Source organism: Enhydra lutris, unplaced genomic scaffold (assembly GCF_002288905.1).
Source record: "Enhydra lutris kenyoni isolate GAN:26980312 unplaced genomic scaffold, ASM228890v2 scaffoldscaffold39, whole genome shotgun sequence".
Taxonomy (NCBI): domain Eukaryota; kingdom Metazoa; phylum Chordata; class Mammalia; order Carnivora; family Mustelidae; genus Enhydra; species Enhydra lutris.
Genome location: NW_019154123.1, coordinates 27,258,828 through 27,282,485, shown reverse-complemented (window position 1 = coordinate 27,282,485; position 23,658 = coordinate 27,258,828). Strand labels below are relative to the sequence as shown.

Genomic DNA, 23,658 nt, shown 5'->3' with positions numbered 1-23,658 from the left:
TAATATTAGCATTTGGACATTATCACTTGAGATTTTAGGGATGAATGGGAAATTCGCCGGGTGGGGGCGGGGCAGAGAATACAACCCAGGAAGAGCAAATTGTGTGTCACAGCTTGGAAGTATTTCGGCAGAAAGATCAGTTTCTCTCCTTGAAAAACTGATGACCAGACTTTGTTTTTTTTTTTTTTTTTTTTTTTTTTTTTAAAGTTTTTTTTTTTTTTTTTGTCAGAGAGAGAGGGAGAGAGAGCGAGCACAGGCAGACAGAATGGCAGGCAGAGGCAGAGGGAGAAGCAGGCTCCCTGACGAGCAAGGAGCCCGATGTGGGACTCGATCCCAGGACGCTGGGATCATGACCTGAGCCGAAGGCAGCTGCCCAACCAACTGAGCCACCCAGGCGTCCCGATGACCAGACTTTGTATAGAAGGAACCCCCAACTACCACACAGCCTGGCACACCGAGTGAGCATTTCCCATTAGGTTACCATAGTGAATGCGTGTCAAGGAAGCGGGTTCTGAAAATTCGGTACGAGAGGTTCGTAGAAAACGATCAGAGATCGCCAGGGCTTTATGAAACGCAACCGATTTCAAGCCACCCTTTGGCCAAACGCTTCACTTCTTCACTTCTCTCAGAACTGCACGTGCTAGCTTTTGCTGAATGTGTTACTCGAACTGCTGAAAGTTTTTTAATTTATGGCGCCCTGAACCTTCCGGGTAAAAAAGTGGAACCGAGGCTCGGAGCGGGAAGGTCAGACCTCGGTCTCCGGTTTCTTCTAACTCAATTTTTCTCTAGGCGCTCGCCCGCCGGAACGATTCCAGTGTCTACTCTGCTCTTCCCCTTGCCTCTCTCCCCTTCTCTCCCTCAATCAGTTCTCCCGGGTTTCCGGGTCTCCCGGGATAGCAGCTGACCTTTTCCTAAGTAGGGAAGCCTACCCGCCTCCGCCCCGGGCAGGAAGCTTCGTGGATCTCAGTCCCCGGGAAACCGCTGCGGGGCCGGGAGGCGGGGCGGGGCGGGGCGGGGCGGGGCGGGACGCGCTGCGCGACGGCGCAAGCGCATTGGAGCCGCGGAGTCAAACTGCAGCCATGGAGCAGGCACCTCGGGATCCCGAGCGGCAATTGCAGCCAGCGCCCCTAGAGCCGCTGGGCCACCCCGATGCGGGGCTGCAGTCTGCGGTCGGTGAGGAAGCGGAGGGGGCCAGAGACGAGAGCCCCGGAGAGGGCACGGTGAGGAGAAGGGGCGGCAGAGGCCACGGGGCCTGGTGTCGGGGCCTAGCGGGCCGGACTGGGTTGGGTTGGGCTGGGCTGGCGGGGGCCGGTGGGCTCGGCCGGAAAGGCCCCGCAGTGAGGGGACGGCAGGGTGGAAGGGCCGGGCTACAGGTGCAGTGAGGGGGAGGCTCGGTGGAGAAAGGGGGTTGGGGGGGGGCGAATCCCTGAGGCTGCGGGACCAAGGGAAGGGCCGAGAGGGCGGCAGCGAGGGGAGCGGGGGGATGTGTGGGTGCGGTCCGATGGGCGTGGAGGTCGGAGCCCTGGACCCGCCCGGCTGGAGCAGGTGTGGTGTTCAGAGGTCGGGGGACCTGGAGGTTTGGACCAGAAGAGGAACACTTGTTCCTGGCAGTCTGGTGAGGGGTTGTGCAGAGGCGATGGCCGAACGGAGGCGCCGTGGAGAGTGGGCATCGGTGCTGGAGAAGGAAGGGAATGGGGGACTTGAGGAACAAGTTGGGGGTTTAAAAGGGTGGTTGGCTTGGTGCCACGATCAGGAAATTGAAGAGTCGGATTCAAGAAACGGCAAAATAAAAGAAAATTTAACCTCCGTATTTGTAGTTTCTTCACTTGGAGGCAGTGCCCTATTTCCCATTGAGGTTTGTCAGCTATATCCCATGCACCTACCTGCCTCATGAAGCCCCCGGTAATTAGTGATTTTCATTGTTGAGAGGAGAGAATGCATCATTTTATTTTATTTTATTTTATTTTTTTAAAGATTTTATTTATTTGACAGAGAGAGAGAGAGAGAGAGATCACAAGTAGGCAGAGAGGCAGGCAGAGAGAGAGAGAGGGAAGCAGGCTCCCTGCTGAGCAGAGAGCCCGATGTGGGGCTCCATCCCAGGACCCTGAGATCATGACCTGAGCCGAAGGCAGAGGCTTTAACCCACTGAGCCACCCAGGCGCCCCGAGAATGCATCATTTTAGATATGTAATTGTTTTCATTCCAAAGTGTTTTCACGCATAATGCAAGATAGTAGACCGGGGTAAAAGGAAGGGTTTCAAAAACCAGCGCTCCACATGAGACCATTCTACCCGAGAGTGTGCATTGATCATCCGTTTTGCTTCTTTTTTTTCTGGAGCAGGGGTTAGTGCTATTATAAAACTGCCCATTCTTATGGTATATGGATATAGAAAAGTTAAAGTTGTTTGCTGCATGTACCTAGAAAGACTTTTTCAAGTTTAGGGACCAGATAATTGGGAACTTCATATACAATCGTTGAAGGTATCACCTTCTTAGGGAAATGTCGAGATACACAAAGTAGCATGAAGACTTTTTGGGATGAGTTTTAAGTTTCTCATTCAATTTTTTCCGAAATGTAGAATTATTTGTGTAAAGGCCAGGATCTCATATTAAATGTGAAGAAGTGTGTGTATTCTTAGTTCATAAATTTGGCTCTTATGATTTGCTCTTTATGCAGGTTTCCATTTGTGACTTAGTTTTTGTGTTCCGCCTTTTAAAAAAAAAAACTTATTGTCGGGCGCCTGGGTGGCTCAGTGGGTTGAGCCGCTGCCTTCAGCTCAGGTCATGATCTCAGGGTCCTGGGATTGAGTCCCGCATCAGGCTCTCGGCCTGCTTTCCTCTCTCTCTCTCTCTGCCTGCCTCTCTGTCTGCTTGTGATCTCTCTCTGTCAAATAAACAAATAAAATCTTAAAAAAAAAAAAAAACTTATTGTCAAGTATGTCATCACAAAAGAATAAATAATTATCTCACAAAATAATTGAAACCCTCACACGTTCTGGGTTATAGCTTACTCCCTCCACCACAGAGGTAACCTTTGTCCTGCATTTTGTATTAACAATTCTTTTGCTTTTCTTATAATTTTACCATATGTATCTATAAACGATATGTTGTTTTACTTGATTTTGAAATTTACATAAGTGATATAATTTTTTTTAAGATTTTATTTATTTATTTGTCAGAGAGAGAGAGAGAGAGCGAGCACAGGCAGACAGAGTGGCAGGCAGAGGCAGAGGGAGAAGCAGGCTCCCCACAGAACAAGGAGCCCGATGTGGGACTCGATCCCTGGACGCTGGGATCATGACCTGAGCCGAAGGCAGAGGCTTAACCAACTGAGCCACCCAGGCGTCCCATAAGTGATATAATTTTACTATGACTTCCTCTCTTAGCTCAATATGTTTTTGGGATTCATCCAAAATGTGGCTTAATTCACTTATATTCATGACTCTATAGTCTGCCATTTTATAGATATTCTACAGTTGATTTCTTCTTGTGTTTACAGACATTGGGGTTATTATAAGATCCTTGCTTATTTCTAAAAAATTACTATCATTAACTTCTTCCATATCTCTTGGTGCAAATGTCTAATACAAATTTAGGTGTGGGGTTGCTGGATTGTAGGGTATTAGCACATTCAATTCTAGTGGGTGGTGCCAGATTGCTTTCCAAAGTAATTTTACCAATTTATTTTCCCATCACAATTTTTTTCTGTCTTTAGCAACACTTAATATTTTCAGACTTTAAAATATTTGCTAATCTCTTGGGTATATGTTAAAGCAGTTTTAGATTGTTTCAAAAGGCAAGCATCATATCTTTTGTAGACAACATCATGAGTTTAATTTTGATTTGATTATGATGATAAAAATTTTCGTGGGCACCTTGGTGGCTTGTCAGTAGATATGCGACTCTTGATCTCATGATTGTAAGTTTGAGCCCCATGTTGGGTGTAGAGATTACTTTAAAAAAAAATCTTTTAGGGGCACCTGGGTGGCTCAGTGGGTTAAGCCTCTGCCTTTGGCTCAGGTCATGATACCGGGGTCCTGGGATCGAGCCCCGCATTGGGCTCTCTGCTCAGCAGGGAGCCTGCTTCCCTTCCTCTCTCTCTGCCTGCCTCTCTGCCTGCTTGTGATCTCTCTCTGTCAAATAAATAAATAAAAATCTTAAAAAAAGAAAAACTTTTAAAAAATTTGTTTTTTGGTAATTTTTTTGTGAAAGCCTTTAGATAATTAACTAATAGGAAGTCACAACTATAGTATAAACTCCATTTATCTTTTTTTTTTTTTTTTAAAGATTTATTTATTTATTTATTTGACAGACAGAGACCATAGGCAGGCAGAGAGGCAGGCAGAAAGAGGAAGGGAAGCAGGCTCCCTGCTGAGCAGAGAGCCCGATGCGGGGCTCCATCCCAGGACCCTGGGATCATGACCTGAGCCGAAGGCAGAGGCTTTAACCCGCTGAGCCACCCAGGCGCCCCAACTCCATTTATCTTAATTTAAAAGTGATTATAAATACCTTGTTGAAAAAAAAAGATGTATATTCAGTTTAAGATATTTGAAAACCCAAAGATGCCATCATACAGTAAAAGTCATATTACCTGACATTTTAGGAAAATGTTTGTAAATGTACCGTTCATCAGTGACCAAACTTACGGGGTTTCCTAAAACAGCTTCCTAATTTTGTGGTTCTAGAGACACAAGCCATTTGGACAAATATTTTCAGTACCAGTTATTTCAGAATCATGAGTATAAACATATATATTCACATGTACTCTGTATGTTGCCTATTCTCTTCCAAAAGCCCCAAGCTCATCCTTTGAGGGCCATCTACTCCCTTTCCCTCTTTCTTTTTTCTTTTATTTTTAAGATTTTATTTTTAAGTAATCTCCACACCTAATGTGGGGCTTGAACTCGTGACCCTGAGCTCAAGAGTTGTCGTATACTGTACCAAGTAAGCCAGCCAGGTACCCCTACCTTTCCCTCTTTCTATCCCCTCTTTTTTTCCAGTCCATTTTCAATTGAGAAGTATTGCGGTAACCGTAACCATGTTGTTACTGGTATTGATAGGAACGTAGTCTGAGCAGAAAGGTAAGTTAGATTTGTGGTTTGTGGGTGCTATGCACAATAAGCTCTGCTTTTCATTTAATTCTGTAGATTACCCCCAAAAGACAGATAAAGATGGGGTTCCAGGAGAAGTAATTTTGCCAAGGTCACAGGCTAGTCAGTGGAATAGCTGGGATTTGAGCCCAGGTCCTCCTGGCTTTGAAATCAGTGCTCTTTCCAGTAAGCTATGCTGCTTCCGTCCAAAAAAAAAAAAGTTAAAAATAGACTTGTTAATTGCTCCAATACTGTATTTAAATTTTTTAGTTTAAGTTGCAATTTTAAGAAGAAAAAAAGTATAAAAAATGTGTTGATTTATCAAGCACTTTTTCACCACAAAAATATCTGTGCAGATGGAGTATAGAGATGCAGAAAACTTGCCTCATCAGCCTTATTCTTGACTGCAGATTTGGGCTGAGAGTCATTTGTACCATTTGCCCTACACCCAGGGGTAATAAAAGCAAGCACGGACTCACAAACCTCCTTTGGTTTTAAACATCACTAATTGGGATTCTTTAAATTCTGCTCTCAGCTCTTCTGTGGTCTCTTATTTTTCTTTCTGTGAGTCTACAGCCCTTTTCCATTGTTTGATGAGAAATCTCTCTCTCTTTTTTTTTTTTCCTTTCATACTTTTTCACCTGTAGGGAAGAATGCATTCCTTTTTTCCCCCTTAGTATTGTCAATTCTATGTAAAATAATTTAGAAAATGGAAAAAATTAGAGAGGAATCCAATCTCCAAGAAAGTAGCAATTAGTCCCGGCCCAAGAAAGATGACATAGCAAGGGAATGGAAGCAAGAGAACTTTTTAGACTGGAAGATCCCACTGAATTGGTAATTGTTTGTCCAGAGAAAAACCCTTGCCTGCGGGAGTCAGGAGTGATTTTTCAGGGAGCACGCTCTAGGCCTGGGAGGTCTGGTGGGGGCGAAGAGTTCATGGACAACTGGTGCTTACTGCTTAGCAATAGGTGTACCCCGTGACACCTTCACTGATTGGCAGCAGAGAACTGAGTGGAGTAGGCTGGCGCTGTGGGCAAGTTTTGAGGCTTATGTGGGTGTGAATAACATGAAAAAGGAAAAGGAAATGTATAGGCATAGTTACAGAATGTATCAGTTTAGAAGCAGGTGATTAAATCACATTCAAGAACTTTTTCCTAATTTTTCTGCCTCAGCAGCTCGCAGAGTTTTTTAAAGGTGACTCAGAATACAAAATACATTTTCTATAATCTAACCAGCATACATATCCTTCCATACATAAGTGTTGTTCGAGGAGGCAGTACTTAATCATTACTTCATGTAGTACTCTCTGACATTCTTCTATTTATTATTAAAAAGAAATACTGATCACAAACCACCAAACTGATTTCATGAACCATGCATATGTTGTGACTCAGTGTGGAAAACTGTTCAAATTTATATATTTTATTTTAAATAAAAATGTTTTCTGAATCACTGTTTTATTTTTAAAATATATATTTTTATAGATAAAAAGTATAAGAAAACAGGTCATGTATTAGAACTGTATTTTTCTTATTTTTTTTTTAATATTTTATTTATTTATTTGACAGAGACCACAAGTAGGCAGAGAGGCAGGCAGAGATAGAGGAGGAAGCAGGCTCTCCACTGAGCAGAGAGCCCGATGCGGGGCTCGATCCCAGGACCCTGGGATCATGACCTGAGCCGAAGGCAGAGGCTTAACCCACTGAGCCACCCAGGCGCCCCTGTATTTTTCTTATTTTTAACTGAAGTAAGCTTCACTTCTAGGCCTAAGTAGATATTATTATTATTATTATTTTTTAAAGATTTTATTTATTTATTTGACAGACAGAGATCACAAGTAGGCAGAGAGATAGGCAGAGAGAGAGAGAGGGAAGCAGGCTCCCTGCTGAGCAGAGAGGCCGATGCGGGGCTCAATCCCAGGACCCTGAGATCATGACCTGAGCTGAAGGCAGAGGCTTTAACCCACTGAGCCACCTAGGCGCCCCAGTAGATACATTATTTTTAACTTAATGCCTGTTAACTGTTGACTGTTGTAGACACACCCACTAAGGAAATAAATTCTTTGGGTAGTTCTTAAACTTCAGATCTTTGACCTATACATAAGCATCAAGTGTAGAAAAAAAGATTGTAAGGAGTACACCAAGAGTGGTATATTAACAGTGGTTAGTGCTGGGTTGTAGGATATAGGTGATTTATACTTACTTAATTTGACCTATAGTTTTCAGTTTTTATATACTAAGCATGTATTACTTTCATAATAAAAAAATCTTAAAACTACAAATAATAGGGAATAGGGAATACTTGAGCTCCTGCTCTATACCAGGCAACTTTTAGAACTCTACCTGCATTAACTCAGTAAATGTTCTGATAACATTATGAGGTAAGTACTCTAATCCCCATTTTTCAACTGAGGCAGAGAGATTAAAAAATTTGCCCAGAGTTACACAGCTAATCTGTGGCAGAGATGGGATACAGATTCTGGCAAACTGATTTTTATTTTTATTTTTATTTTTATTTTATTTTATTTTATTTTTAAAGATTTTATTTATTTGACAGACAGAGATCACAGGTAGGCAGAGAGAGGCAGGCAGAGAGAGAGGAAGGGAGGCAGGCTCCTTGCTGAGCAGAGAGCCCAATGCAGGGCTCCATCCCAGGACCCTGGGATCATAACCTGAGCTGAAGGCAGAGGCTTTAACCCACTGAGCCACCCAGGCGCCCCTGGCAAACTGGTTTTTAATCTGAGGGTGAATTGATCCTACAAATTTTAATTACAGACTTTTATTTTTTCCTGATTTCCAGTTATTTTATGTTTTCTTGCTTACTTACTTGGCCTCATGCTACACTGATTTCTTTTTTTTTTTTTTTTTAAGATTTTATTTGACAGAGATCACAAGTAGGCAGAGAGGCAGGCAGAAAGAGAGACAGACAGAGACGGAAGCAGGCTCCCTGCTGAGCAGAGAGCCTGATGTGGTGCTCCATCCTAGGACCCTGGGATCATGACCTGAGCCGAAAGCAGAGGCTTTAATCCACTGAGCCACCCAGGGCCCCTACCCTGATTTCTTTTGACTTTTGTTTACTTAATTTGTATTTGTGTTTGTCCCATGATTAATTTTTTGCTTTGTGTTATGTTTTAAGTCTTTCTCTTGTTTACCATAGGGAATTTAAAACATTTGCATTATCCTAACTGGCTTTATTTTTAGTTGATTTTCTTCTGTGAGGTTTTAACTTTCTTATTTTGGTTTCTATTTTTGCATTTTCCTTTGTGGGCAATAATTTCTTCGGTTTTATCCTCTGTAATGATTTGGAAGGCATGTATCTTTGTTTTTTTCTTCCCCCAAACATAACTGAAACAAAAATTATTTATGTAAATATAATTTAAGAATTTTTTGAAATAATCTCATTTACAGAAATGATATCAAATTTTATAAGCAAGGGCAGTATGAAGATCCTTTTTCCCATGAACTATTTGAGAGTGAACTGCCATCATGATATGCCCTCATCTCATTCCCAGAACTTTCAGTGTGAGGGGTGCCTGACTGGCTCAGTCAGTAGAGCCTGCAGCTCTTGATTCTGGGGTCATGAGTTTCAGCCCCACGTTGGGTGTAGAGATTACTTAAAAACCTTCTGTATTTAGGGGCAAACAAGGATATTGTCCTATGTAACCACAATACTACCATCAAAATCAGGAAGATAACATTGATAAATGACTATTATCTCATCCTCAAACTTTGTTTAAATTTTGCCAGTTGTACCAGAACTGTTCCTCAGAACAAAATGATCCAGTCCAGATTTATATAATTAAATGTAACACATGCATGATCCAGATGCATGTGTTACATTTAATTATATTGTCTCTTTAGTCTCCTTCAATTTGGCAGAGTTTCTCAGTCTTTACTTTGGTGACTTAGACTCTTCTGAAGATCAGAAAGCAATTATTTTGTAGAATTCCCTCAGTTTAGGTTTGCCTGATGTTTCCTTATGATTAAGTTCAGGTTATACATCTTTGGCAGAAACTGCCACTAAAGTGATCCTATGGTCTAGTTCACACATGATTTGTTTTTGCCCAGTACTTTGGAATCACATTTTCTGCCAGTCTTCAATATCAAGTTACTCTTTTTCCTTTTGTAATTAATATTTTGTGGGACCTACTTTGGAATTGAAAATATCTTGTTTCTCATCAGACTTTCTATTTGTCTTTTCAGTATGGTCTCATGGATTTTATTTTTAAAAAACTTTATTTTTTCTTTTTAAAAAATTATTAACATATAATGTATTATTTGTTTCAGGGGTACAGGTCTGTGATTCATCAGTCTTACACAATACACAGCACTCACCACAACACATACCCTCTCTAGTGTCCATCACCCAGCCATCCTGTACCCCCACCTCCCTCCACTCCAGCAACCCTCAGTTTGTTTCCTGAGATTGAGTCTCTTATGGTTTGTCTTCCTCTCTGGTTTCGTCTTGTTTCATTTTTTCCTGTCTTCCCCTGTGATCTTCTGTCTTATTTTTCAAATTCCACATATCAGTGAGATCATATAATTGTCTTTCTCTGACTTATTTCACATAGCATAATACCCTCTGGTTCCATCCATGTAATGTAAATGGCAAGACTTCAGTTTTTTTAATGGCTGCATAATATTCTAGTGTGTGTGTGTGTGTGTGTGTGTGTGTGTGTGTGTGTGTGTGTGTATACACACACACACACACACACACATATATATATACACACCACATCTTTATCCATTCATCTGTTGATGGACATCTGGTTTCTTTCAATAGTTTGGCTATTGTGGATATTGCTGTTATAAACATTGGGGTGCAGGTGCCCCTTCCGATCACTACACTTGTATCTTTGGGGTAAATACCCAGTAGTGCGGTTGTTGGGTCGTAGGGTAGCTCTGTTTTCAACTTTTTGAGGAATCTCCACACTGTTTCCAGAGTGGCTATACCAGCTTGCATTCCCACCAGCAGTGTAGGAGAGTTCCCCTTTCTCTGCATCATCTGTCATTTCCTAACTTTTTAATTAGACCCATTCCAACTGGTGTGAGGTGATAACTCATTGTATTTTTGATTTCTGTTTCCCGAATGCCGAGTGATGTTGAGCATTTTGTCATGTGTCTGTTGGCCACTTGGATGTCTTTTTTGCAGAAATGTCTGTTCATGTCTTCTGCCCATTTCTTGATTGGATTATTTGTTCTTTGGGTGTTGAGTTTGATAAGTTCTTTATAAATTTTGGATCCTAGCCCTTTATCTGATGTTATTTGCAAATACCTTCTCCCATTCTGTTGGTTGTCTTTTGGTTTTGTTGACTGTTTCCTTTCCTTGCTTATCTTGATGAAGTCCCAATACTTCATTTTTGTGCTTGCTTCCCTTACCTTTGGTGAGGTGTCTGGGAAGAAGTTGCTATGGCTGAGGTGGAAGAGGTTGCTGCCTGTGTCTCCTCAAGGATTTTGATGGATTCCTGTCTAACATTGAGGTCTTTCATCCATTTTGAGTCTATTTTTGTGCATGGTGTAAAGAAATGGTCCAGTTTCATTCTTCTGCATGTGGCTGTCCAGTTTTCCCAACACCATTTGTTGAAGAGACTGTCTTTTTTGCATTGGACATTCTTTCCTGCTTTGTCAAAGATTAGTTGACCATAGAGTTGAGGGTCTATTTCTGGGCTCTCTATTCTGTTCCACTGATATATGTGTCTGTTTTTGTGCCAGTACCATGCTGTCTTGATGATTACAGTTTTGTAATAGAGCTTGAAGTCTGGAATTGTGATGCCACCAGCTTTGGCTTCTGTTTCAACATTCTTTTGGCTATTTGGGGTCTTTTCTGGTTCCATACAAATTGTAGGATTATTTGTTCCATTTCTGTGAAAAAAGTTGATGGTATTTTGATGGGGATTGCATTGAATGTGTAGATCACTCTAGGTCGCATAGACATTTTAACAATATTTGTTCTTCCATTTTAACAATATTTGTTCTTCCAATCCATGAGCATGGAATGTTTTCCATTTCTTTTTGTGTTCCTCAGTTTCTTTCATGAGTACTTATAGTTTTCTGAGTACAGATTCTTTGCCTCTTTGGCTAGATTTATTCCTAGGTATCTTACGGTTTTGGGCACAGTTGTAAATGGGATCAACTCCTTAATTTCTCTTTCTTTTGTCTCGTTGTTGATGTATAGAAATGCAACTGATTTCTGTGCATTGATTTTATACCCTGACACTTTACTGAATTCCTGTATGAGTTCTAGCAGTTTTGGGGTAGAGTTTCTGGGTTTTCCACATAAAGTTTCATTTTATCTGCAGAGTGAGAGTTTGACTACTTTGCTGATTCGGATGCCTTTTATTTCTTTTTGTTGTCTGATTGCTGAGGCTAGGACTTCTGGTATTACATTGAACAGCAGTGGTGATAGTGAACATCCCTGCCATGTTCCTGACCTTAGGGGAAAAGATCTTCTTGGTTTTCCCCATTGAGAATGATATTTGCTGTGGGTTTTTCATAGATGGCTTTGATGATATTGGAGTAGGTACCCTCTATCCCTACACTGTGAAGAGTTTTGATCAAGAAAGGATGCTGTACTTTGTCAAATGCTTTTTCTGCATCTGTTGAAAGGATCATATGGTTCTTGTTCTTTCTTTTATTAATGTAGCATTATCACATTGGTTTGTGTATGTTGAACTACTCTTGCCCCCCAGGAGCCCCCCAGGAATAAATCCCACTTGGTCGTGATGAATAATCCTTTTAATGTACTGTTGGATCCTATTGCCTAGTATTTTGCATCCATATTCATCAAGGATATTGGTCTGTAAGTCTCCTTTTTGATGGGGTCTTTGTCAGGTTTTGAGATCAAGGTAATGCTGGCCTCATAAAATGAGTTTGGAAGTTCCCCTTCCATTTCTGTTTTTTTGGAAGAGTTTCAGAAGAACAGGTATTAATCCTTCTTTAAATGTTTGGTAGAATTCCCCTGGGAAGCTATCTGACACTGGGCTCTTGTTTGTTGGGAGGTACTGCTTCAGTTTCCTTGCTTGTTATGAGTCTATTCAGGTTTTCAATTTCTTCCTGGTTCAGTTTTGGTAGTTTATACATCTCTAGGAATGCATCCATTTCTTCCATATTGTCTTGGCATGAACAACTTTATTAAGGTGTAATTTATATACCATAAAATTCACTTCTTTTAAGTATCTAATTAAATAATTTTTAGTAAAATTACAGAGTTTTGTACCCATCACCACAATCCAGTTTTATTTTTTTATTTTATTTTTTTTTTAAAGATTTTATTTATCTATTTGTCAGACATAGATCACAAGCAGGCAGAGAGGCACGTAGAGAGAGAGGAGGAAGCAGGCTCCTCGCTGAGCAGAGAGCCGGACGCGGGGCTCGATCCCAGGACCCTGAGATCATGACCTGATCCGAAGGCAGAGGCTTAACCCACTGAGCCACCCAGGCGCCCCAACACAATCCAGTTTTAGAACATTTCTATCATCCTCCCAAATCCCTGCTGAGTGGGCAGTACGGTTCGATCTCAGAACTTCAAGATCATGACCTGAGCTGAAGTCATGCTTAACGGACTGAGCTATCCAGGAGTCCCCCAGGTGCCTCTTTCTTACGGTGTCTCTTGAATAGTAAGTTTTTAATTTTGATGGAGGTCTGGTATATCACTTTTTTCTTTTCAGGATTGTGCTTTTAGTATTATATCTAAGAACTCTTTGCATATCCTAAGATCACAAAGATTTTACTCCTGTGTTTTTTCTAGAAATTTCTTTCTTAGCTCTATATCTGGGCCATTTTGAGTTAATTTCTGTCTATAGTGTGAGTAAAGGGTCTAAATCTTTTTTGGGGGGTCATGTGGACATTTAGTGGTTTCAGCACCATACGTTGAAAAGACTCCATTCTCTATTGACTTGCCTTGGTGTGTTTGTTTGTTTGATTTAAATTAATTGACCTAAAAAAAAAAAAAAGTCAATTGTAAGGGTTTATCTCTGGATTCTCAGTTCTGTTCCATTGATCTCTCTTCTTTCTGCCAATACAACACTGTCTTAATTACTTTTACTTTTTAGTAAGTTTTGAAATTGGGTCCTATAACTTGTTCAAAATTGTTTTGGCTATTCTAGGCCCTTTGTATTTCCATATAAGATTTAGTAATAGCTTATTGGTTTCTACAAAAAATCCTGCCGGATTAAGTATTTTTGAAGGACCAGTATGTTAATATGTTTAAATATTTTCAAGCATGTTCTATGCATGATGCTCCTTTGTCATTTGAAATTTATTGTGAAGTCTAAAGCAGATTTGATATTTATTCTTTTGTAAGGGTGTTATTTCTTATTTTTCTGCCTTAATCTTGTTGGAATGTTTAACTTTTCCAGTTCATTATACATGGACCACATGCATTTCAGTTTGAAGGGTTATAACTTTTTTCCAGTCCAGGAAAGATTTGTTTGCTTGTTCTTTTTTTTTTTTTTTTTTTTTAATCTTTATTTTTTTATAAACATATAATGTATTTTTATCCCCAGGGGTACAGGTCTGTGAATCGCCAGGTTTACACACTTCACAGCACTCACCATAGCACATACCCTCCCCAATGTCCATAACCCAACCCCCCCGCCCCCCAGCAACCCTCAGTTTGTTTTGTGAGATTTAAATAATACAGATAGGGACCCCTGGGTGGCTCAGTTGGTTAAATGTGTGCTTTTGGCTCAGGTCATGATCCCAGGGTCCTAGGATTGAGTCTTGCATCAGGCTCCTTGCTCAGTGGGGAGCCTGCTTCACCCCACACCTGGTCTGCCTGCTGTTTCCCCTGCTTGTGCGCATGTGCTCTCTCTCTGACAAATAAATCTTTAAAAATAAATAAATTCTACAGGTGATTATTGTTTCTGTTCTTTTTCTTCTAATTTCTTCTTTAAGGACTAACATTGTTTAAATGTTGGTTCTTTGGGTTTTTTAAAACCATATTTCATCATTTTTACCCCGTTTAGTCTTTTTTTTCTCAGCATTCTACAGAAGCTTCGTAACTATGTTGTGTTCTTATTGATTTGATTTCTTGCAGTGTGTTTTACTGTCCCAATATATCTTGTTTTTTTTCTTTGCATTGTTTCTTTTCCAGTTAGCTCCATGTTCATCTCAATTGGCCTGTCCCCCCCCCCGTTTTTCCTATAATTCTCAATATAACAATAAGTGTAATGTATTTTCTTTAGTGTTTGATTTAATAAATAAGATTAACTAAATAAGTCAAATCCCATAAACACTAACTCTTTTCATCTATAATCCTAAAAGTTATATTAAGGTTAGCTTTCATTTTGTTTTTAGTCTTAAAGAGCGTCTCTATGCGGGCTGAGAATTCTTCATGCAAGCAGTGAACTCCTGAAGTGTCAGGCACCGGGTTTCATCTGTCTTTCCATCCCTGATGACTGACATGGTAGATACTCAAGATATATTTATTGAATTAATAGTTGCTTTTGTCACTTTTATCTGCTTTTGTGCTTTTACTATTTCTTAGTGGTTTGCAACATTTTTAAAACTTTAAATAGATTATATTCATTTTAGATAATAGATTATATTCATCTTTGAGTTGGAAATAATTTCATTAGCCTTTTAAATATGTTCATCTTCTACATTTATTTAATCCTAGGTAGTTAGCCTTAATTCAGGTAGAAAGTCATGATTGACACATCAAGCATCTACGTTTGGGATGTTACTCTTTTGCTCTTTCTTTAATGATACTCTTTACTCTGATGAGAAGTTGGCTTTGAATACATGTCAACTAGTCTGTCTCTCTTTCAAGCATGTCCCTGGGCTCATCTTCTAGTCAAGTCAGTTCATCTCTAAATTTGCTCAGTGTATCCTTTTAACAATTGTGCTTCCACTTGGGTTATTCTTGGTACTCTGTGTTTTACTGAGAGGATAAACAATTTTATATCATCTTCCAAGTACTTCTGGTGTTATTGTTGTGTTCCTGTTTTCATTCTTTAGTTTTTATGATAGCTGGTTTTATTCTTTTTTTTTTTTTTTCCTTCTTTGGATGGTGTGAGTGTAAATTCATGACTCAGATGCATTATCTTTTTGGCTGGGGATCTGATTTGCTCTATTAGTCATGTGTTTCCAGTATTGGGGGAATTTTTCACTGGAGTAGATGGTGGTAAATCAAAGTGTTTGGCTATGGGCCAAAATTAGAATTATATATATGTGTGTGTCTCAACCACTGAGGGCTTCATAATCTTAATGTTGGGTGATTTGTGCTTATGTAATTTCTTGAACTTTCTTTTGGTTGAAGTATTTCCTTATTTTTTTCTCTCAGTAGCTAAACATACAACCTATACTTTATAAAAATGTTTTACTTGACAACTGAGTGATTTCTGTTTTTATTGACTAATAATTCTATTCCATTGGGTTAGCTCTTAGTTCTCTGTCCTTTTTACCATCTTGTAGCATTTTTATCTTACCAATTTTTCTTCAGCATTTTGGGGGTACTTCCTAAATTTAGTCATCATTTACTTTTTTGCCATACCACATAGCCTTTTCTGTTCTCATAGCACCGAGGTTTAATTTTCTGTATAAATCATCACCAGTGGGTTTTACTGTAGTTTTTTCTTTTTTCTTTTGGGGCATCCATCTTTCTACTTCTGTCTCTTGTTAACATGAAAATAAAGAGCCACAGTGAGAAGCAAACAAGTGTTTATTTGGGATTAAAGAATTGCAATTTGGGGATTAAGATTCAGGTAGAAACCCAAATAGTATCCTGCTTCTAGGGAGAAGGTAAGGGGTTTTTATAAGGAAAAAGAAGGGGGGGACAGGTACAGGAGTTAAGAGAAAAAAAGGCTAAATCCTTAGTTATACATTGTTTTACTACAGATTCTGTCTTCAGAAAGTCCATAACCTATGGACTTGTGGATAGGATATTTGTTCTCCTCCTGAATTCTCAAGCAGTTGCTTAAAACACTTGCTGTTTTGCATAGTCCAAAGGTTTTGGTCTGGTATGAGCAGAAACTCAGATAAGGCAGTTACTCTGCAGTGGTTTCTTGGCTCCCTTTTAAAATTGCTCCATTCAGGGACGCCTAGGTGGCTCAGTTGGTTAAGTGTCTGCCCTTAGCTCGGGTCATGATCCCAGGGTCCTGGGATCAAGCCCCATACCGGGCTCCTTACTCAGTGGGGAGCCTGCTTCTCGCTCTGCCTGCTGTTCTTCCTACTTATATTCTCTCTCTGTGTCAAGTAAATAAAATCTTTAAAAATAAAAGAGAATAAAATGGTTCCATTTATGTCAGTTTTTGACATCCTTCTTCACAAACTGCCCTCAGTTATAATGTGCAGTGTTTATAATTAAATCCACCTCCGAGGGCGCCTGGGTGGCTCAGTGGGTTAAAGCTGCTGCCTTTGGCTCAGGTCGTGATCTCAGAGTCCTGGGATCGAGCCCCGCGTTGGGCTCTCTGCTCAGTGGGGAGCCTGCTTCCCCTTCTCTCTCTCTGCCTGCTGCTCTGCCTACTTGTGATCTCTGTCAAATAAATAAATAAAATCTTAAAAAAAAAAAAAAAAAAACCACCTCCGAACTCTGAGAGAGAGCAAGGGGGGAAACCCAAAGCACAGCAGTTATCACATGGTCTCACTGTCTTCCTTGTTTAGACTTGGAGTTACTTCCTCAGTGGCACACTTTCTTCACATACAGCCTTTGAATTACTGGTGGTGGTTTGTTGTTGTTGTTCTTTTTTGTTCTTTATCATAGACCTGGGGATGTTTTAGCAAGAACAGAGAGGGGTCTGCTGTTAAACCTTGCTGCTGTCTGACAAGTGGAGCCTATTAACCACTGCCAAAGCGTTGAGGCAAATTTTGCATTGGATATAATAAAAAAATAAATAAAAATAAAGTTGAATGTAAGACAACTTTTTTTTTTTAATTTAACCTATCTGCTGAAAATCTTGCCTTTTGGCATATGTATAGTATTTTCTTTTTGAGGGACTGAGGTTTAACTTTATTAAAACAAAAAATTAGATTTTAATATTGAGAATTATTCATCTTTATATAAAATGTTTTTAGTTTTTTTTTCTTAGGCATTTTATATTGATTTTTTCTTGGTCACTGAGACAGAATGTTTGTGTTTTAATAATTAAATGTGTGATACATGTTAAAATAGCTTTTGGAAAAGTTTGGTGTGCTACAAAACGCTGCTAATGAGACATATATCATTTGCTGCTGTCATTTAGTAACCCCTAGCAACTCAAGAAATAGAAGAAATTTGCTTGAAATATGTACCAACAATGGATTCTATTATAATAGCTATTTTTTTTCTTTTTGAATACTTTCTTAAAAGTTTTGTGGTTGTTCTTCTATTTGTTTTTGTCCAGATGACTGAAAATAATTTTTGGTTGAAGAAGATAGAAATTAGTGTTTCAGAAGCAGAAAAGCGAACTGGAAGAAATGCCATGAACATGCAAGAAACATATACTGCTTACCTCATTGAAACAAGGTGGGTGATGAGAATTAGATAGAAAAAGCTTTGTCTGGTAGCTGTTGATGCAAATTATGTTGCTTAATGGAATTGTTTATAAGTTATTGTCTTTTTAGGTTTTGGGTTTTTTTGTTTGTTTGTTTTCAAAGAGAGCGAGATAGTGTGTGCATGCTGAGTGGGGAGTGGCAGAGGAAGAAGGAGAGAGAGAATGCCAAGCAGGTTCCACACTCAGTGTGGAGCCTGACATGGGGCCGAGTCTCAACCCTGAGATCATGACCTGAACTGAAATCAAGAGTCAGAATCCCAACTGACTGAGCCACCCAGGCGCCCTGTTTCTTTACTTTTTAACAGTTAAACAGTTGTGTCTTTTTCTATAGTACTCTTGGTAGCTATATATATATTTTTTTTTTTTTTGGTAGCTATATTTTAATGCACTTGTATTGGAAGTTGAGAGAAGGTTAGCGGAATACTTCTGGGATCTGAAATGTTCCTTGATACATGCTTTGGAGGAGATTTTGGCATTAGATATAATATAGTCCCTGTGCGATTTTGGGAAAGGAGATCTGGTTCCCAGGTGTGTATGAAGTGGACTTAGGTAGGTAAGATGGTTAGCAGAGAAGTATAGGAGGAGAGAATGTCAGTCTAAATGCTGTCTCACAGGAAAGAATTGATTGAGACTAGAACTTTAGACTCAGATAAAATTGAAAAGAGTAAATCGTGAAATAAAACTCGGGGTGGGCGCCTGGGTGGCTCAGTGGGTTAAGCCTCTGCCTTTGGCTCAGGTCATGATCTCAGGGTCTTGGGATTGAGCCCCGAATCGGGTTCTCTGTTTAGCGGAGAGCCTGCTTCCCATTCTGACCTTCCCCCTCTCATGCTCTCTCTCTTTCTCTCTCTCTTTCTCAAATAAATAAATAAATAAAATCTTAAAAAAAAGAACAAAAAATAAAAAAAACAAAACTCAGGGTGCTTGGGTGGCTCAGTTGTTAAATGTCTGCCTTCAGCTAAGGTCATGATCTCAGGGTTCTGAGACTGAACCCTGCATTGGGCTCCCTGCTAGGCAGGAAGCCTGCTTCTGCCTCTCCCCATCCCCCTGCTTGTGTTCTGTCTCTCACTGTCTCTCTTTCCATCAAATAAATAAAATCTTAAAAAAAAATTAAAATTCACCAAAAACATTGTCTTTTATCTCATAAGGAAAAAGTTAAAGGAGTTAGACTGTTTCGCCTAGAGAAAGGCAAGACAGGACTCTATTTTGCCAGTTACAGTTTATATAAAGGTTATATACCAACTAGTTCTTTTCTCTCTGTGAGACTGAGCAGAAATGCTTTGTGTTAAAGACATGAGATTTTTTATAGCCAGTAAAATAAAGTAATAGAACTATCAGAGCGAGTTGATAGTTATAACCATGTTTTAATGTGAATATATTTTTAAGGGAAAAATTTTTAAACCCTGCATTTTCATAGGTTTACCAAAAGTCACTGAGCTTGTCTTAAGGCTACACCCTGTAACTTTTCAAGGCTTTCTCCAGGTCTGTGTTTCTTTCTTTTTTTTTTTTTTTATTTATTTGACAGACAGATCACGAGTAGGCAGAGAGGCAGGCAGAGAGAGAGGAGGAGGCAGGCTCCCTGCTGAGCAGAGAGCCCGATGCGGGACTCGATCCCAGGACCCTGAGATCATGACCTGAGCTGAAGGCAGAGGCTTTAACCACTGAGCCACCCAGGCGCCCCCAGGTCTGTGTTTCTACCCTAAATAAAAGTTAGAATCTTGGAAAACATTGTTTACAATTCTGAAAGCTTTCTTTTTAAGTATACCAAAAAGAAAAAAAAGAATCTTCCCAAAATGAGAGAAAATTTATGTACGATAGGAACTTTAGGAACAGAAAGAGTTAAGGTTGGTCTTTTTAAAATTAGGTCATTTTGGTTTTTTTTGTATTTGTTTTGTTTTTTTAAGTTTTTATTTTAATTCAGTTAACATATAGTGTTACATTAGTTTCAGGTGTACAATGTAGTGATTCAGCAGTTCCATAGAATGCCTAGTGCTCATCACAGTAAGTGCCCTCCACAATCATCTGTTTAATCCATCCCCCCACCAAAATTAGGTCATTTTGTGACATATGTATCTACATATGTGTATCACAGAGATTTTTTCAAAATTAATTTATTTATTAAGTAGGCTCTTCACCTAGCTTTGCTCACAACCCTGGGGCTTTGCTCACAACCCTGAGATCAAGAGTCACATGCTCTGCTGACTGAGCCAGCCAGACACCCCTCACAGAGATTTTTAAAGTAATTTAAAAAAATACAGTCCCATTAGAGGGTTTTATTGCTGTTTCTTTATTTTTTATTATTATTATTATTTTTTAAAGATTTTATTTATTTATTTGACAGAGAGAGATCACAAGCAGGCAGAGAGGCAGACAGAGAGAGAGGAGGAAGCAGGCTCCCTGCTGAGCAGAGAGCCCGATGCGGGGCTCGATCCCAGGACCCTGAGATCATGACCTGAGCCGAAGGCAGCGGCTTAACCCACTGAGCCACCCAGGCGCCCCTCTTTAAGTTAAATTGGCTACTTAAAAAAAAAAAAAATCATACTTTAGAAATTAGTGTTAACTTTAGCTTTCTAAGTAAATTATTTTTTCCTGATCCTTTTTTTTTTAAACCATAAGGTATAATTGACATATAACATCATAATAGTTTCAGATACACAACACTACCTTATAGTATTTGTACAGATTGTAAAATGATCACAAGTCTAATAACCTAACATCTGTCACCATACAGTTAACAAAAATTTTTTTCTCATAATGGGAACTTCTAAGATTTACTCTTAGCAACTTCCACATATGCAGTAGAGTATTATTAATTATACATGCTTCAAGTTCTTAAATATAAAATTTTAAAGGATATTTTTATTTTTAGTATGTGAGTATTTTATCACCCAAATAAACAATGAAATTTGCTGTTGATTACTTTTACTGCTGGAAGAGAAATCTTGATTTGAATAGAATAATTAATTGTTGTTTACTTTTGACTTTGAACTGAATAGAGCATCATAATTTATAACTGGGAGTTAGGAGTGACCATACTTGAGTAATGTAGCTATACTCTGAATGAATATTTAAGTGGATCATCAGTAAGTGTGTGGTACACAAAATGATTATTGGGTTGACTTTCACAATTGTATTTCATTTTTTTAAAAAAATATTTATTTGAGAGAGAGAACATGAGCAGGGGGAGGGGCTAAAGGTGAGGGAGAAGCAGACTCCCCTGTGAGCAGGGAATTCCTACACAGGGCTCGATCACAGGACCCTAGAACCACTACCTGAGCTAAAGGCAGATACTTAACGACCGAGCCACCCAGGCACCCCGGGTCACTGGTTTTTAATTTCTCTAGAGATTTTTGGCTTTTCGTTCATAGAATAAGAACTCTTTTAAAGTAGATAAGAATATGCCTCTTTCAGAATTGATGGTTTAGGAGCAGTATGAAGTCTTCTGATTCATAAAATGAGGCTAATGATAGAGTCCTTTCTGAGCATTAAATGTTGCATGTAAAACTGGTTATATGCTATTAAATAGTTGTTAAATGAGTGGATAAATGTGTCAGTTTTAGGTCTCCCCTAAGTCTCTCTTATGTGTTTAGTCAGTCTCCAAAGGCTAGATGGCCTTAAATGGCCTTAAATGGACTTAAAAAAAACAAAAACAAAAAAACTTAATCAGGTCTTCTTTCTTTCTTTAAAGATTTTTATTTGTTTACTTGACAGAGAGAGAGAGGGAGAGAGAGTGTATGAGCAGGGGGAGCAGAGGGCAGAAGGAGAGGGAGAAACAGGCCTCTTGCTGAGCAGGGAGCCCGATGCGGGGCTTGATCCCAGGACCCTGGGATCATGACCTGAGCCGAAGGCAGATGCCTAACTGACTGAGCCACCGGGGGGGGTGCCCCTTAAGCAGCTCTACTAACAGCCCTGTAGGTGTACTTCTTATAGGCTATATTAATAATCTACATTAATCTGTTGATAGCAGGAAGTAGGTTCTGTTGGTAATGATTTTGAATAATTTGAAACTTGATATTAACCCAGATATTTTTTGAGCTAAAGTCTGAGAATCTGAATTGGAATAGTATTAGTCATAGCTAATGTTTGGGTTAACTCTTTTTTTAATTTTTAAAAATTTTAATAGTATTTTTTTTTTAAGATTTTATTTATTTATTTGACAGGGAGAGAAATCACAAGTAGGCAGAGTAGTGGGCAGAGAGAGGGGGAAAGCAGTCTCCCTGCTGAGCAGAGAGCCCAATGCGGGGCTCTATCCCAGGACCCTGAGATCATGACCTGAGCCGAAGGCAGAGGCTTAACCCGCTGAGCCACCCAGGCGCCCCTTAATTTTTAAAATTTTTTATGTTATTTTAAGATTTCATTTATTTGTCAGAGAGCGCACAGCAGGCAGAGTGGCAAGCAGAGGCAGAGAGAGAAGCAGGCTCCCCACTGAGCAAGGAGCCCGATGTGGAACTCCATCCCAGGATCCCAGGATCATGACCCTAGGCAGAGGCAGCTGCTTAACCAACTGAGCCACCCAGGCATCCCCTTTAACTCTTAAAGAGCTAAAGGTTAACTCTTTAAGATGAATTATGATTTGATAACTTATGTTTTTGCCATGGGTGCCGTTTGTACATTTGAATTTCCTGTTTTGTTTCTTTTTTACTTATATGCAATGATTAAATTTAGTGGCAGACCTAATATATAAATGATAAAAACACTGAACATCTATTGTGCTGAGCATGACATGATGTATATACTTTCTTAAAACTACTTTATTCCAAGACGGATTTAGCTTCTGTGCCTTTATGCCCTAGTATACACATGCACATTGTGGTGATATGTGCATTTCTTGGAGGGCCTGAAAGTTACTGTTAAGCAACCAGTTAGAAAGTACGAAGGTCCTGATAATGTTTAGAAGACTAATGCTCTCTAAGAATGATTATGCTAGTAGAAATCTTTTTTTTAAGATTTTATTTACTTATTTGACAGAGACCACAAGTAGGCAGAGAGGCAGGCAGAGAGAGAGGGGGAAGCAAGCTCCCCGCTGAGCAGAGAGCCCTATGCGGGGCTCAATCCCAGGACCCTGGGATCATGACCTGAGCTGAAGGCAGAGGCTTTAACCCACTGAGCCACCCAGGTGCCACCAAACTAACTTCAAATATCCTTGGTGTGATTTTACCCAAACTTCTCCCCAACTATAAGTTGAACTTTTATATGGCATTGCTTACAGCTCTCTATGTTAAAGATAAGACTAGAGGGGGCACCTGGGTGGCTCAGTGGGTTAAAGCCTCTGCCTTCGGCTCAGGTCATGATCTCAGGGTTCTGGGATCGAGTCCCGCATCGGGCTCTCTGCTCGGCAGGGGGCCTGCTTCCTTCTCTCTCTCTGCCTACTTGTGATCTCTGTCAAATAAATAAATTCTTAAAAAAAAAAAAAAAAAAAGATAAGACTAGAAATGAATTTTTACATCTTTTTTTCCCCCCTACTCTTTCAGAGTTAACATTTTGCCTTTGAAGATATTTCCTGGTACATGGATGCATCTGATTTCTTTATAACTTTGAATCGAGGTCTTTGCGGTGTCTTGGTCTTTAGCACGAATGCTGTCTCATTGTGGCAGAAATGTAGTTAAAAATACTTTTTATTTAATGAAACAGCAGTTAAGCCAGATTTTACCCTATTGTAAAACCAATTACTATACATTAACTGAATTATTGTACATTGAGGCTTTTAGTATGTGCTTAAAATAATTATTTCTCTGGAGTTCAGATAGGTTTTCTGTAGCAGAAGGGAAAGTGGTTAGGAGTAAGGGCTTTGGAATCAGATAGATTTGAGTGCTTTATCTAGAGATCTTTGTGATTGTAGGAGCAATAGCTACTTTCTTATCTATAGCATGGGGTTAATAATCTGTGCTTCACAGGCTGGTTAGGAGGATTAAAAAAGATACTACATGAAAAGTTCTTCACTGAGTGCCTGGTTCATAAGCATTTAGTAAATGGAGTCACAAATCTTGGTGGGGGTTGTGTGCTTGAATTTGTATTTAAAAAAAAAAAAGTAATAGAGGTCTTATTCTGTTCCTTTTCAGGTCAGTTGAACATACTGATGGTCAAAGTGTCCTAACAGAC

General features: G+C 39.6%; 1 protein-coding gene across 1 annotated transcript in view; it reads left to right on the top strand.

The window, feature by feature from the left end:
- Window positions 1-1,079: 1,079 nt before the first annotated feature.
- LOC111155026 (sorting nexin 4) overlaps window positions 1,080-23,658 on the top strand; it is a 69,063-nt gene continuing 46,484 nt past the window's right edge. Inside the window, 3 exon segments of the mRNA XM_022515040.1 lie at window positions 1,080-1,220; window positions 17,413-17,534; window positions 23,619-23,658. The exon segment at window positions 23,619-23,658 is cut by the window's right edge and continues 9 nt beyond it. Of these exon segments, the coding sequence (XP_022370748.1) occupies window positions 1,080-1,220; window positions 17,413-17,534; window positions 23,619-23,658 (303 nt within the window).